Source organism: Ictalurus furcatus, chromosome 25, assembly GCF_023375685.1.
Source record: "Ictalurus furcatus strain D&B chromosome 25, Billie_1.0, whole genome shotgun sequence".
NCBI classification, from domain to species: Eukaryota; Metazoa; Chordata; class Actinopteri; order Siluriformes; family Ictaluridae; genus Ictalurus; species Ictalurus furcatus.
Genome location: NC_071279.1, coordinates 17,783,778 through 17,798,379, shown reverse-complemented (window position 1 = coordinate 17,798,379; position 14,602 = coordinate 17,783,778). Strand labels below are relative to the sequence as shown.

At 44.5% G+C, this 14,602-nt stretch overlaps 1 protein-coding gene across 4 annotated transcripts; it reads right to left on the bottom strand.

Moving 5' to 3' along the window:
* Positions 1-243: 243 nt before the first annotated feature.
* Positions 244-12,681, bottom strand: zbtb2b (zinc finger and BTB domain containing 2b). 4 transcript variants are annotated; one of them, XM_053614931.1, is made up of 3 exons: positions 12,605-12,681; positions 6,179-6,359; positions 244-3,944 (listed from the first exon to the last, which is right to left on the bottom strand). In XM_053614931.1, the coding sequence occupies exons 2-3, from the start codon at positions 6,349-6,351 to the stop codon at positions 2,522-2,524; spliced, it is 1,596 nt and encodes a 531-aa protein (XP_053470906.1). In that variant the 5' UTR covers positions 6,352-6,359; positions 12,605-12,681; the 3' UTR covers positions 244-2,521. The 4 variants fall into 4 exon arrangements, with proteins under 4 accessions (XP_053470906.1, XP_053470903.1, XP_053470905.1 ...); XM_053614928.1 differs by having other exon boundaries at positions 12,554-12,672; XM_053614930.1 differs by lacking the exon at positions 12,605-12,681 and adding an exon at positions 6,524-7,388.
* Between the last annotated feature and the right edge of the window lie 1,921 nt (positions 12,682-14,602).

Here is a 14,602-nt window from a genome sequence, read left to right as displayed (position 1 = left end):
ATTGTTCCGCCCCACACTGCCCCTTAGTGGATATTACCTCTGACACACACACACACACACACACACACACACACACACACACACACACGTAGTCAAGCACCAAGTATAAACCAGGCCCAAGAAGTTTGTGGGAAAGAGGGCGGGGCCTGTTCTTGTGGGAGGAGTTTGTCAGAACGTTCATAGCTCCTACAAACCGAAGAACTCATTTCAGAAATGGTCTTTTACAACACGCACGCAAAGTAATTCATTAATTACTGCTTTGTTGCAGTCACGTTTTATTGTTTATTCATTTTGTCCACTTTATGGGAATGATTTCAATTACCGTTACAGGGAAGATTTATTGTTCGTAATAGACAGACGACCACAAATCACATTTATTCTGAGGCAGTTGTTCATTTCCTGAGGAGCTTCAGATCACAGTATACTGTATGTTTTGCCTTCGCTTTGGAGTTTGTGCATTTTTTTAGGGGACGGAGGAGGGAAGATCCTTCACCCCCCACCCCCCTCCCTGTAACTGCCTCGAAAATAAACTCGGAACAAAATACATTAGCAAATTGCATATGAGGAGATGTGTAATAGTATATATAAAAAAAAAAACAAAGCGAAAGAAAAACGAAGCATGGCATATCATTTGTCATTTCTGTACATGCACGACCACCAGGAGTCAAAAATAAAGGAACGTTACGAGAAAAGAGGAGCACGTCATAAAATCCCAGTCGTCAACCAATCAGTAGTAACTCAATTCACAAAATGCCCTAATACAGAAACTTCACCAAAAAACAAAATTACACTGCTCTGTCGAGGAAATAATACTTTCTTAAAAACAACAATGGTCCCATTTTCTTGTTCCTGAAGCAACCTATAAAATAAAAATAACAACAACAACAACAACAACAACAATTTCCTTATTTGTAGAGCTGCTCGTTTCTTTTTCGGCACATTTGACTTGTTGCAATTGCAAAAGAACATTGTTATGAATGTCCGATGCCTGTTTATAACCCTACAGAACCCTACAGAACCCTACAGAACCACTGCAACTCCCAGTGCATCGTCACGCGTTCCGAAAATTTCATAAAAAAGTAGTCAGGTCCCTAAATTTCAGTGCATGGACAGCTGAACGAGGAGCAAACAATAAGCAACAGCAGATAATGAAGGGGAGGGGGAGAGGAGGGGGAGGGGGAGAGGAGGTGGAGGAGGAGGGGAGGGGGTCGTATTAAAATATTAATATAAGACCAGATACTCGGAGACAAACAAAATGTACATACACTCGTGCTACACTAAAAATTGATTATATTCTACGCTCAATGCACTTTATGCAATATACAACATTTGTAATATAAAATATTCTTTGTAAATATAGTACTGTGTATAAAATTTGGGGAAAAAAAAAAAAAAAACAAAAAAAAAAAACAAAATGAGGGATTTTTACAAACTTTTTTTTTTCCCCCGCGAATAAACAAACGGTTAAAATCTCCCTTCAAACTGAGACATCGATACACGTGAAGGTTCAAAACAGAAACATACCTAATCAGTAACAGGTCATCAGATACATTCAGAATGAAAAAAAATACAAAGTAAATAATGTTAAAATAAAAATAAAATAAAAAAAGATGGCACATCTGTAAACATTTACTGAGAATGGTTCCAGATCAACTTACATCCTTTAAAAATGGAAAGAATTCAAAACAAGATGTTTGTTTTAAACTGGGGAATTGTGTTGGCACACAAATCATTGTTTTTCATTTAATAATAATAATAATAATAATAATAATAATAATAATAATAATAATAGCTCTACCTTGGCAAGCGAGCTCTTAGCGGAGATCATAGCTAGCGGAACTTTATAACTTGATATGATGGTTAATGATGGAGTAACTGATGCTCTTTCACACAAAATCATCCAAGCTGAGGGACAAGAAAAGAAAAAAAAACTATTCGGTTTATCAGGGAAGACGAAATAAACTGCTCTAACACTCTTTGGCCGGTAGAAATAATAATAATAGTAATAATAATAATAATAATAATAATAATAGAAGCAGAATATAGTGATGGTTATATGCTGCTGGCTATTGCTTTAAATGTCATAAAACGTTTTTTTTGTGCCGTTTTCAGATCATACGAGGATATAAGAATCAGTGAGGAGAACGCGTCGAGGAGAACGCGTTGAGGAGAACGCTCTCACCATAGGTGGGGTTATTGCAATTCACTACTTCCTCTTCCTGTTGACGGTTACAAAGAGGAAAGGCTTAAACCGCAACGTGCAACGTGTGAATGACCCGAATTCCACCGAACGGGGGAAAAAACATAAAATAAAAAAGAGCTTCGCGGTGTAATAAACTCATCTCGACTGCCTGCTGGTGTGGAAAAAAAAAAAAAGGTTTCATATAATAGGTACAAGCCATTTCCTGTTCTACACTGAGAGCGTAAGCTGTACATCGGAATAAACGCTCTTCAACAAACAAGTGTGATATTGATAAACGAAAAGGGAAAAAAACCCCATGGATATAGGATGGACGTTTTATTAATCTACCAAGACCTCCTCTGTTTTAATGGCCATCACTAAAGATCCACCACTAGACACATCAGAACCCTCATCTTTGGCCGCTTTGTCAGTGTTCACGCCGCTCCCCGCCGTTCCTGAGACGCTTCCCTCCGAGACCGCGCCCTGGTTAAAGCACGTGTGCTTGATGACTTCGTTCGGGTTGGTGAAGGTCATTTCGCATATGTTACACTTGTACGGTCTTCCCGAGGAGCCCAGGAACAGGGCCTCCATCTGGCTGGAGTCGTCCGCCGCGCACAGCTCCATGCTCTGCCGGTCTACCATGGTGTACGCCGACTCCGCACCTTGGCTCATGCAGACGTGTCGTGCTGCCTGATTGGCTCGGCAGAAGCTCTTCCCGCAGGCGCTGCAGCGGTACGGCTTTCCCGTGTGGATGTACATGTGTTCGCGCCAGTGGCTCTTCTGGATGAACTTGCGTCCGCAGGTGGGGCACTCGTACTTCCGTCTCTTCACCTCTCGCTCGATGTCGGCCACGCCTTCTAGGTTGTCGATGTCGGCGATGTCGGACGGAGGAGGCGTGTCCGCTTGGGGCTGAGCCGCGCACGACGTCGCCGCCGAAGGGACCGAGACGGCCGGCTCGCCCCTCGGCGAGACTTTAGATCCAGACAGGGGCTGTTCGACATCAACGTCCACCATGATGGGAGTGGCTGCGGACGCTCCAACGCCGGTGAGAACTTCCTCCACCTCGGGTGTGGCAGCTCCTCCGGGAAGTATGGGAGAGGTGGCACCTCCAGACTCCAGCATTAGAGGTGCCATAGCCTGGGCGTGCCAGAGAAGGTGTTCCCTCAGAGCCGCTCGCTGGTTGAAGCGACTGCCGCAGATGTGGCAGGTGTAGTGCTTCCGGAACGACGAGCTTCGTTTCATGATGCTGGGCTTCACGTGGAGGATGGTGTTAGGGTTCGCGCTCGTCAAGGCGGACAAGCTTTCGCCGGACGACGCGTCTGCCTCGGAGCCTTCTCTCCCGAACTGGCTGCTGCTCACCGCCGCTGCCTCGACCTCCATGTCCGGCTGCAGTCTGGATCCAGACGACAGAGACGCGTTCGCGGTCGAGCTTTTCCCATCGAGCACGCCTGTGCTGTCCGAGTCGACGGGTGAGGACTGCCTCCTGGTGGACAGACGGCCGGACTGAGACCCCTGTTGGCCTGATATCTGGATGCCGTAGAGAGAGGTGTTAAGCCGGATGCTGGGCTCGGGATGAGAGAAGGCGGTCTGGCTGTTTAGGCTAGCCTCCTGGATGAGGGGGTAGGCATGCAGGAACTTCACGCCCTGCTCTAGCCGGGCCGGGTCGATGAGCTGCGGGGCCAGTTTGCCAGTGTACATCAGGTTCAGGAGGTAGCTGAAGATATCGGGCTGGATGTCTGCGGGCTTTAACCGAACACAGTCGCTGGAGTGGGAGGAAAGAAACACAAAAACAGCACAACAAAACCACAATGAACTCGATGGACAGCTTCTCATCGACCAATCAAATGTGACCGGGAATAGATCATATTATTATTTATGAATAATAAAGATCATTATTATACTTGTGTCGGCTCTTACTGTAGTAACGATACCAGAGCGTTCCTGTAAACATATCATGTTTATGATGTTACAGCCGGAACTACCGTCGCGTTCAATTCTACGCTTTCACGCATCGGCGAAGTGCAGAGCGACCCGAATAAAACCGTCAACCGCTTTAACCAGTGGTGTTAACTGTCTCGCTGCACGCTGGTCATGTGACCTTACAAAGCGAATATGAAACGCAAACGGAATTTTTTTTAAACAAATCGCTGTTCAGAAAGCATTCTAGGGTCAGTAGAGTAACGTTAGCGTGTGTGGCGCTGGGCCGAGTGGTCCAGTTTTTGACCACAGGATGCTGTCGGATGGTTATTTTTGACCCGCGGGTCATTTTCTCAATTCAGCGGTGACACTGAGGTGTTTGGGGTGTTTAACCCACTTGTACTGGTATCGCAGTGAGTAACCATACATATATATATATATATATATATATATATATATACACACACACACAGTTGTGTGCAAAAGTTTGCACACCCCTCGCGGACTCTGCTAAATCTTAACGCTGTTAACAAAATAAGACGGATCACGAAAATCCCAATTTTGAAAAAACAAAAGGCAGATTTGCGAGGCGTATGTAAATGTATGACCTGTAAGAATATGTAAAAGAATCTGGACATGCGTGTAAATAATTCATGCACGAAAGGGTTGGTGCTCGAGTCTGAATCACGATAAGGCCGGGGAGTCTAGCCCGTGACGTAGCACGAGCAGAAGCTCGAAAAGATGCGGTTAGCTGGCTTCGCGTGTCTCAGGGGAAGCACGTGTTAGCCCTCGCTCTCCCTGCGTGGTACAGGATGTGATGGGGGGAGGGGGGAGCTAGCGTGATCTACAACCCCGATTCCAAAAACGTTGGGACGCTGTCTAAAATGTCAAGAAAAACAGAATGTAATGATTTGAAAATCGCATAAACCCGCACGTTATGCACAACAGAACATAGAAAACATACCCGATGTGTAAACTGAGGACGTGTAGAATTTTGAGGGAACGAAAAAACAAGGTCATTTTGAATTCGATGACGCAACATGTCTCAAAAAAGTTGGGACGGGGGCAACAAAAGGCTGGAAATCTAAGTGTTAGGTTTTAGAGCGACATCTGCTTCCATTGTCTGTGAACACGGTTCTCCGTGCCGTCCACAAACGCTGGTTAGAGTTCTATCGTGCAAAGAAGAAGCCGTACGTGAACATGATCCAGATCTTCTCTGGGCCAAAACTCATTTAAAATGGACCGAGGTGACGTGGAAAACTGTTCTGTGGTCAGACGAATGGAGATTTGAAATTCTTTTTGGAAACCACGGACGCCGTGTCCTCTAAACTAAAGAGGACTAAAGAGGAGAGGGACCGTCCGGATTTTTATCAGCGCTCAGCTCAAAAGCCTGCGTCTCTGATGGTACGGGGGCGCATTACAGCCAATAGAATGAGCAGCGTGCACATCTGGAAATACACCATCAGTGCTGAAAGGTGTATACAGGTTTTACAGCAACATCTGCTTCCATCCCATATTCATTTCTGAAAGACTCCGCCTCTCTGAGATACTCTTTTTATACCCAATCATCTTACAGACCCGTTCCCAATTACTTTCAAAATCTTCCTCCAGCTCTTTCTTTTTTACCAACGCTTACTTCTCCGGCCTTTTGTCGTCCCCGTCCCAACATTTTTGAGACGTCTCGCAACGAATTCAAAATGACCCGATTTCGTTCCACCCTTAAAACGGTACATTTCCGAAAACGTTTACGCGTTTGATATATTTTGATCCATTTCCCATAATCCACCGCGGATAACGTACGGGTTTACGAGACTCTGTTTTTAACTGACATTCTCACACAGCGTCCCTACTGTTTTGGAATTGGGGCTGTAGTGTACTCTCAGAAAGAAAAGTTTCCTATTCCTTTTGTTCCTTTAGTACGTGCGTTTATACGCTCAAAAATTATTTACGGTACGTGATTCGCCATACTTTTAAAACCTGATAAACATCGGTTCGAACGGTACGCCCTCGATAGATGAGGACGTCTGCTTAAACCCCGTAGGCGGACTATCGGGCTTGTTTGGTCACGTGTCCACTTACCTGTCCTGGTGAATAAATAACATTCTGAAGTAGTTGGAGAAGGCGGCCAGCACGGCCTTGTGTGCTTTGAAGAAGACGTCACCGATGGCGACCGTGCAGTCACACAGGAAGCCGAACTCCCTCTGCGCGTTGAGCTGCTGCAGGAGGATAAGACCATGGTTGGCCAGCTCCATACTTCCACCTACACAGAGGGGGAGCAGACATGACGAGTCAGCTTCCGGTCTACTGCAGACCACAATGAACCACACAAAAAAAGAACAAACACACACACAGTAGACATGAAACACACTGCGAGCTGGACACTACAAATCTACTTTCTTGTCATAAAGAGCGTCAGGTTCTTACCGAATACGTATATTTATCACATAAAAAGTGCCACATACTTTTATATACGGACTGTGTATAATAAAATTATATACATATATATAAATATCCTTCGTCTAATTGTTTACGAGACGCGTGTATTGATCCGAGGCTCCGAGCAGTGCGTCAGGATGTTTGCTCGCTATGGGGAAACGGAACACAGCGGGTGGTTATGGGTAGTCTTCGTATTGACCCACGATCTCAAACGACGTTTTCTCAAGAGGACGGAGGGGGGAAAAGTCCCGGGGAGGAGCGCTATAATTAGACAGGGGACGTGGAGTGGAGATGCTGTTCGCGTGACTGAAATGCAGAGCACAAACGAGGCTGGAGTAAACTCGACCCAACTTAATAAACAACCGATTTGATATACAGGCACGGAAATTATTCACGTTATTCACGACAACGTGTATTACCGCATGGCGTGATACCGCTTCAACAAGCTTTCCGTCACGGTTACGAAAGCGTCTGCTAAAATGAGGAAATAGCCTTAAAAGGTGCAGTAAGGAATGGACGTTTCTGTCATCAGCTGCCGTCGGTGTTTTCCGTGGCCGACTCGTTCGGTGTCTAGTTCCTCAGTAAACCGGTGGTTTCGTTCTTTTTTCTTATCTCAGCTTCAACATGGCTCCCATACACAGCTCTCTGATCTTCATGTTGACTTATCCTTTCGAACAACAAATGCAGTCTTCACAGGCGAAGCTGAAGGCTAAAACCAAGACATGTTCAGCGCTATTAACTGTTTAAACAGTCAGTCTAACAGGACGCACCTGGGGAACGAGAAACACCCGTCAGGCACGTGTTCCAATATTTATGCTCGCCTACAGATCGCGTCGTTTGATAGGAAGCGTCCTATGTTCTACGTCGTTGAACAGGTCTACATATAAACACCGGGAAACTCTCCTCGTATTCATCTATCGATCTCTAACCCAAACGTCTTCAATCTCCAGAAGAAACAAATGAACCGTCCTCGCCGTTCCTATACTTTCGGACGGGACCGTATCCCTGCTTTAAACGGTGCCGATTTGGCTGAAACGCGTGAACTCACAGGATGTGTGGCGCTCGTGAAAATCGGGTTAGCTAGGGGAAAAGAACGTTTGTAGTCTACGTTCGCGTGAACGTATGACGCGTGTATACGGCTTCGCCCACGTTAATCCGGATAGATCTGAAACGCTCTCCGTCTTCGCCGGCGTTTCCGGAAACCGCTCGTCCACCTCGAAACGTCCGGGAGCGCTCGCGTCCCTCTGAAACCGTAAGAAGCTTCGGCCTACGTCACGGCGCCCTATGAAAGGAGCGAGAGCTCGCGTGTGTCTGTGGTAGGCCGTCATGAGCCGCGATGGCCGAGCTGCATTACTGGAAGATTTACAGCGTGTCGCGTAGCTGTCGTTTTATCGCTTTCGGTTCCCGGTGAGCTTCGCCTTGAAGTATTTATGGCTGATCGTGTCGCGACATTCACACGCGAGTACGGAGAAAGATCAGCGGAAAAATTTCGGAAAAACCTGGCGGGAATTCTTCATCCGGTTTCGCCTACAAAAACATCTACGTACAACCTTACTAACAAGATTTAAAGCCTTGTAATTAATGCGCTGCGTTTTAACACCGAGGTGCTAGCACTTTTAGCTCTCGTTCACGTTTTTTATTGGGGTTTTTTTTTTTAAATACATTTTTAATGTTTAAGTTGACTGAATAAGTGGCGTTTTTTTCTCCTTGTCGGATCTCACGACTACTGCTCTGGCAACCTAAATCATAAAACGTCCATTTCGGTAAGGGCTGCGAGTGATGACGTTATCACGATACGGCGTCACTGTAAAACGATCTGTCTGGAGACGTCATCTTTCTCCTTTTCCCTCTATACACATCGCATAGGAGCGTCGCTGAACGTAGCCGTTTTCCGCCCGAGAGTTCGCCGCAAATCTATACGTCGTCAGACGTATCGCGTTCCGTACAAACGTCTTCGGGAACCGCGATGTGATATTTTTTGCCGTTTCGGAATGTGAAGGCTTTTAGGTGCCGGGTCCCTGTATGTTTATTTCTCGCTACGTGGAGGCTGACAGAAATCCACCGATGCGTACGAAGCGTACTGGTTACGCAGCATTGCTGAGCACCAGCAGGACGGCCCACGTCGGCTGATCAAACCTGAATGGCGGCTGAGGGGCCGCAAAGTGGGTGGACCCTTGGGGAGGGGAGGATTATATACGGCTTTACTGCAAAGACGCATGTCTTTTAGTTTCGCCTTCCCCTCAGGTTACCGCCTTTTAAATCGCTTCCTCGCCAAAAAAAAAACACGTCATGTAGGGAGTTTATTTCCTCTTGTACTTGTGATGTTATTTTAACACACACATATACATTATATACACACACACATAAGATAACGTGTCTACACCTTTTTTTTTCAGACCAAGTACGAGAACCTGTCTTTTGGAGCATTTTATCCTCCTCAGTTTACCTAAACAGTAACCACGTTGCCTGACCTAAGCTACCAGGTTTCTTCTTTATAAAGTTAGCGAGTGGATTGGAAAGTTACGTAGCGATTACTCTAACTAGCTACATTAGTTATCTGGGACTGAGTGGAGTTGCGGTGGAGGAGAGCGGGATTTGTACGGCCGTAAGTAAAACACGTTTTTTTGTTTCCGTCGCGTCGAAATCCCTCGTTGGAGTCGACCTGATCGCCGCGAACGCCGTACGATTCGTATCTATCGCGGATCTATCACGTTACAAACTTAAAAAACAAAGACGCAAACCGGCTTTCGCTGATGTATTCGGTGTTATAAACATAAACGTAGATAAATACTCACGCACCTGTCCATAACCTTTAAACGGGTCATGTAAATATATTTAACGTCGTTTAAATGCGCAGTCCTTGTTTGGCGTCTTCGAAAATGAAAACGCCGACATTTCGAAACTTTTCCTTCGAGTTGATGTTTCCTTGTGTATATATATATATAGATATATTTTATCCAGGGTGGTTCGTATGGCAAAAACACGTGATATCATGATCACAGCGAGTCATAAAATATCACTAATCTCACTGGAACATCTAAATCAGACACGTTTTACTTTCTGCATGACCTCTGAGGTTCAGACATGAAATACGCTATAGAAACCAACACCACCTGCAGGAACACTATTTGAGGAAGTGTGAATCTTTTTCGCGGGACCCGAGTCAGAATAACCTCATGGCAGAGTCGCTCCTTTTGTGTCGGCCGCACACGATCGGATCTCTTCGCTTCTCGTGCTGATGGGATCGTAACGACTCGGCTATAATTTAAGGCTGTATCCGTGACGTGTGATTTTAAAGTACGGATCCTCGTCAACGCGTGACCTTAGGACCCTGAACCCTGGCTTGTCAGCTCGCGACGCTTAAAATCCGAGATAGCTAAGCAGCACCGTCAGCGACCACGCTTTCTGAGCCACGTGATTGGTCATATGACGCTCGGCTCTGCTGAGAGAGAACGTGGGGAGGGGAAAAAATACCGCGGGTGCTGTTTTTTTTTTTTTTTTTTTTTAAATGTTAGTCAAAGCATGTATACTGATCAGTGAATAGTTCAGGTTTGAAGACAGAAAACCGCTCAGCATAGTAAGGAAGGAAAAATTTATTTGGGGTTTTGTCCAGCGATGTAGCTCTACAGGAATATGGACGCCCACGCTCGAGAAAAACAAGGCTTTATTAAACTGCCACTGAAATATTACTGCGTAGAAAAAAAAACGATCGTATGTGGTTGAATGAGATTGAATTTGCTCTAGATGGGCGTTAACAACATTAGGAAAACACTGAGGTGAAAGATCGGTGTGGGAGCTAATTACTAACAATAAACACCTCCATTTTGTTTACCGAAGCAGAGGCAAGCACTATCCAAAACAATCACGTATTGCGTCCTTTCCCCTTCAGTGAACTGCCTGGGTATGATGCTTTAGCTGAAAAGGCAGAAAGTTGGAGCTTTCAGCTGACTCCGGTATCACTGTAGCGTTGTCACAAACAGCTGAAGCTCCGAAAAACCTCCACCACTATTTGTTGACTTCTCGGTATTTGTTTACAAAATTTAAATTTGATCCGTCTGACAGGTTTTAAACATTGTAAACAGGCTCGAGTAAATCCTGACATTTTTAAATAGTTATGCTGGCCAGCGAAAGGGGCGGGGCGATATGGTATTTTCGAAAATACCATATCGCGATTCTCAGATTTCTACGCCGCACGATACACAGGTCTTCTTACAAACTGTCTGGAAAACAGCAGAGTCTAAAGACGTGACATTTTAAATAAAGTCTACAAAAATATAGCCTATACCTGAAATGAGCTGCTTCCAGTCAATCTGTAATTTAAAAAAAATGTACGTTTTTAAGATATCTTAAAAAGAAGAGCAGCATACCAGGCCATAATTTATCACGATTTTGATATTATATCTTCATATCACCTTTTATTATTTTCTTGTGAGACAGGAAGTCAGAACGGTCGCATTTTGAAGTGCTTAACTGATTTACACAGCAGCCAATAGAGTGTGAGATACGCCCACACACCCGCCCAATCTAAATAAACCTGACAGTAGCTTAGTGAACTAGCTAAATATGAAGTAAGATTAACGAGAGCTTTTTTCCATCTGTAGAGGATTTCTCATCGCCCACGCATGCCGACGGTCTTCTAGACGACGCGTCGTGTGTTTTTGGAGTTAGGCGAAGTTGATCGTCAGCAATGCTTACGGTAACAGAGCGCATCAAGGATATCATCTGGACACATCTGACGCTCCCGAGTGGCTGATAAAATCATACTACCTTGGTCTCGATCAGTCCGGAGGTGCTCTGACCAACCCTCCTCCGAAATAGTCACATAACCGCCAACGCCGCACAAACTCCGCCCACTTCCAAATAAATAAACTCCAACCGTCTGTTGTTCACTAAGCGACGGCTGGAAAAGGGAACGGCGTGCGAGAAGAAAAAGACGCACAGCCAGAAACACACCGAAGAACCACCATTATTCCTCATGAGGTGCTACTGGAGAGCAAGCTCCGCCCCCAGGGGTAGGGCAGAAACGTTGTAATTGGTCGAATACGAGACTAGTACAGGATAAGTCATCAAAATCTTTTAATAGCTAGTTCTCCAGGATGCAACTATCAAATAAATAAATAAATAAATAAATAAATCGAACATCTCCCAAACTTTATTTTTATTTCGATATTTTAAATATATACCACCAACACTGTCGTCCCTAACATGAAGGGATTGATACAAACAACAACAACAACAACAACTCTGAAACACCAATTTTGACTTCAGGGGCATTTAAAAAGGGGAGGGGGGAGAGTTAAACTAGGTCTCTAAGAATCGTTAAAGATATAAACAACAACAAAATAATAATAATAATAATAATAATAATAATAATAATAATAATAACACTGCTATTAAAGATAAACGTGTGAATAATGGTCGCTCCAAAAACACACACACACACACACACACACACACACACAAACAAACAAACAAACAAACAAACACACCTGCTGTGTAATTTAATTTTTGAATTTTGAATAAATGTGTGTAAACAGCGCTCGCGCTAATGTTGGCAGTTAGCCCCGCCCCCAGTTGCAGACACGTGGACCGGACAGATCTCCCGCAGAGAGAGAGAGAGCGAGAGAGAGAGAGAGAGCGAGAGACCACTTCCGTAGTTCGTTTTTTCCCCTCTTTCAACAAACTGAAAATAAGCCTCAGAAACGAAACGCTCCTGCGCGTGCGGTTTGTGAAAGCGGCCATGTCCGAATTCGCGTGAACTGAAAATGGCTCTAAAACATATCACACATACATATACACGTTAACGGAGAACTCGCGGGCAGAAAAATAAACGGAGCCTCGTGAAACACAGAGAGAGAGAGACAGAGAGAGAGAGAGGAAGGGGTAGAGAGCTAGTCTCCGAATAAAACGCTCCAACTTCACCGATCTGTAGAAACGGGAAATATTTTAGTTTACGTTTTAGCCGGTGAGCAGCACGTGACTCGAGATTTAAAAACAAACCGAAATGAAGAACGGTACCTTTCCTCCGTGTGAGCGCGTGGGGTCGGGCGACGGCGTTGTGTTTGTTACCGGGGACTCTCGGTCCGTTGGTCGCGGCGCAGCTGCTCTGTTCCTCTCAGACGCAGCATTGGCGGCGATGGTTGTCGGTGTTTTCCGGTCGGGTTACGTTACAATCACATGACTGACTAAAGAACCTTAAAAACGGCGCACAGGCGGTTGTGAGGAGGGGGGGAGGACACGCTCGCGCGCTCTCTCGCTCTCTCGCTACTTCCCCCGGAGGGGTTGGTTAGTGTGTGTGTGTGTGTGTGTGTGTGTGTGTGCGTGGAGGGGTGAGAAGGGATGTGTGTAGGGAGGAGGGCGGGGGTGAGGGTGCCAAAACAAATGAAGTGTTTGGCGGTATGCGCGCGCCGAGATAAGACGAGTCGTGAAATGTTTTGGCCATGTTCGCCATGTTTTACTAAACACACAGAAGTGCGAGCGTTAAATCAGATGGGATTTAACATTATTTCAAACCCATCACCGGGAGAACGGAGAAGATCTCGTTACATCCCCGGTGACACACACACACACACACACACACAAAGCTAAAACGAGAGAAAAGCTACAGCGGCTAATTTGCATTTCGGTTGACGTGGTTTGTCAACGGCTGCCGCGCGCGCTGAGGGCTCCTCTCCTCTCACCTCCGCGTGATTCCGTTCCTTTAAAAAAAAAAAAGTCAATCGCACGTGCAGTGACCATAAAAGGAAGAACAATAACCGTTAAACGGACAACAATAAAATGCATGGATGTGATATTTCTAAATGAATTCAGACTCGAGCTGTAAACATTGTGTTTGTTTGTTTGTTTGTTTGTTTAACATTGAAACGTTTCCCCATTTCCCCCATTAGAGACTCGTGTTGTAGTTTAACTCAGAGTTTTATAACCTCAATTCTTTGTCTTTATTAAGTGCCTCATTATATCGAAAAGATTAAAAGGGGCAAAGAGTTTATGAAGAAAGTAAAAAATAAAATCAAATAAATCTACAGTCATTAGTGGAGACGGTATGGATCGATGAGAATTCATAAAGATTATTTATTTAATAATGCACAATAAAATTTCTCAGAACGTTTCTATTTAAATGATACACTGCCTGTTTATTGATGAATTAATCCATCTTTATACTTATTTATTTATTTGGTCAATATAGTCATTTTAATAAATGTTTTGACTGAAATAAATTTATGAGACGGTTTATTCTATCTTTTCTATATTTCTTTTTTTTTTTTAAAACATTTAAACCCCATATAATCATACACAACCCCCATTCATGAGGATTTGAAAAAATATATATATATATATATTTTTTTTTTTCATTCCCTTCGCCTTTTTTGTTTTCCTAACTGTCCTTTTTTAAGTAAACATTTGTTTAAATACATTTTTAATGTATGAAACTTACAGGAGTTATGAATATACATGAATATGTGATGAGGACACGCCCCAATGTCCTGCTAACATTAGCCGACCAAGTTGCACACCTACTTAACAGTCCGTCAGAGGCTATATGACTTTGAGATCCGTCTTTTCACGCTGAGGACGACTGAGGGACTCGTACACGACTAGTACAAAAGGTGCAAACGTTCACTGACGCTCGAGAAGGCAACACGATACGTTATAATAATAACATCCTGTTCAAAAGTTCACACCAGCCAGGTTTTCATTTAATATCTGTTGATATTTGATAGAGTCCATGATGCCATGTATCCTAACAAAATGTCCAGGTCCTCTGGCAGAAAAACATTCCCAAAACATTAAAGATCCACCTCCATATTTAACCGTGGACATGAGGTACTTTTCCATACGGCTACCTCTCTGTGTGCTCCAAAACCACCTCTGGTGTTTATTACCAAAAAGCTCTATTCTGGCTTCATCTGAACATAGAACCCGATCCCATTTGAAGTTCCGGTCGTGTCTGGAAACTGAAGACGCTCGAGTTTGTTTTTGGATGAGAGCAGAGGCTTTTTTCTTGAAACCCTTCCAAACAGCTTGTGCTGATGTAGATGACTTCAGATTGTAGTTTCGGAGACTTTC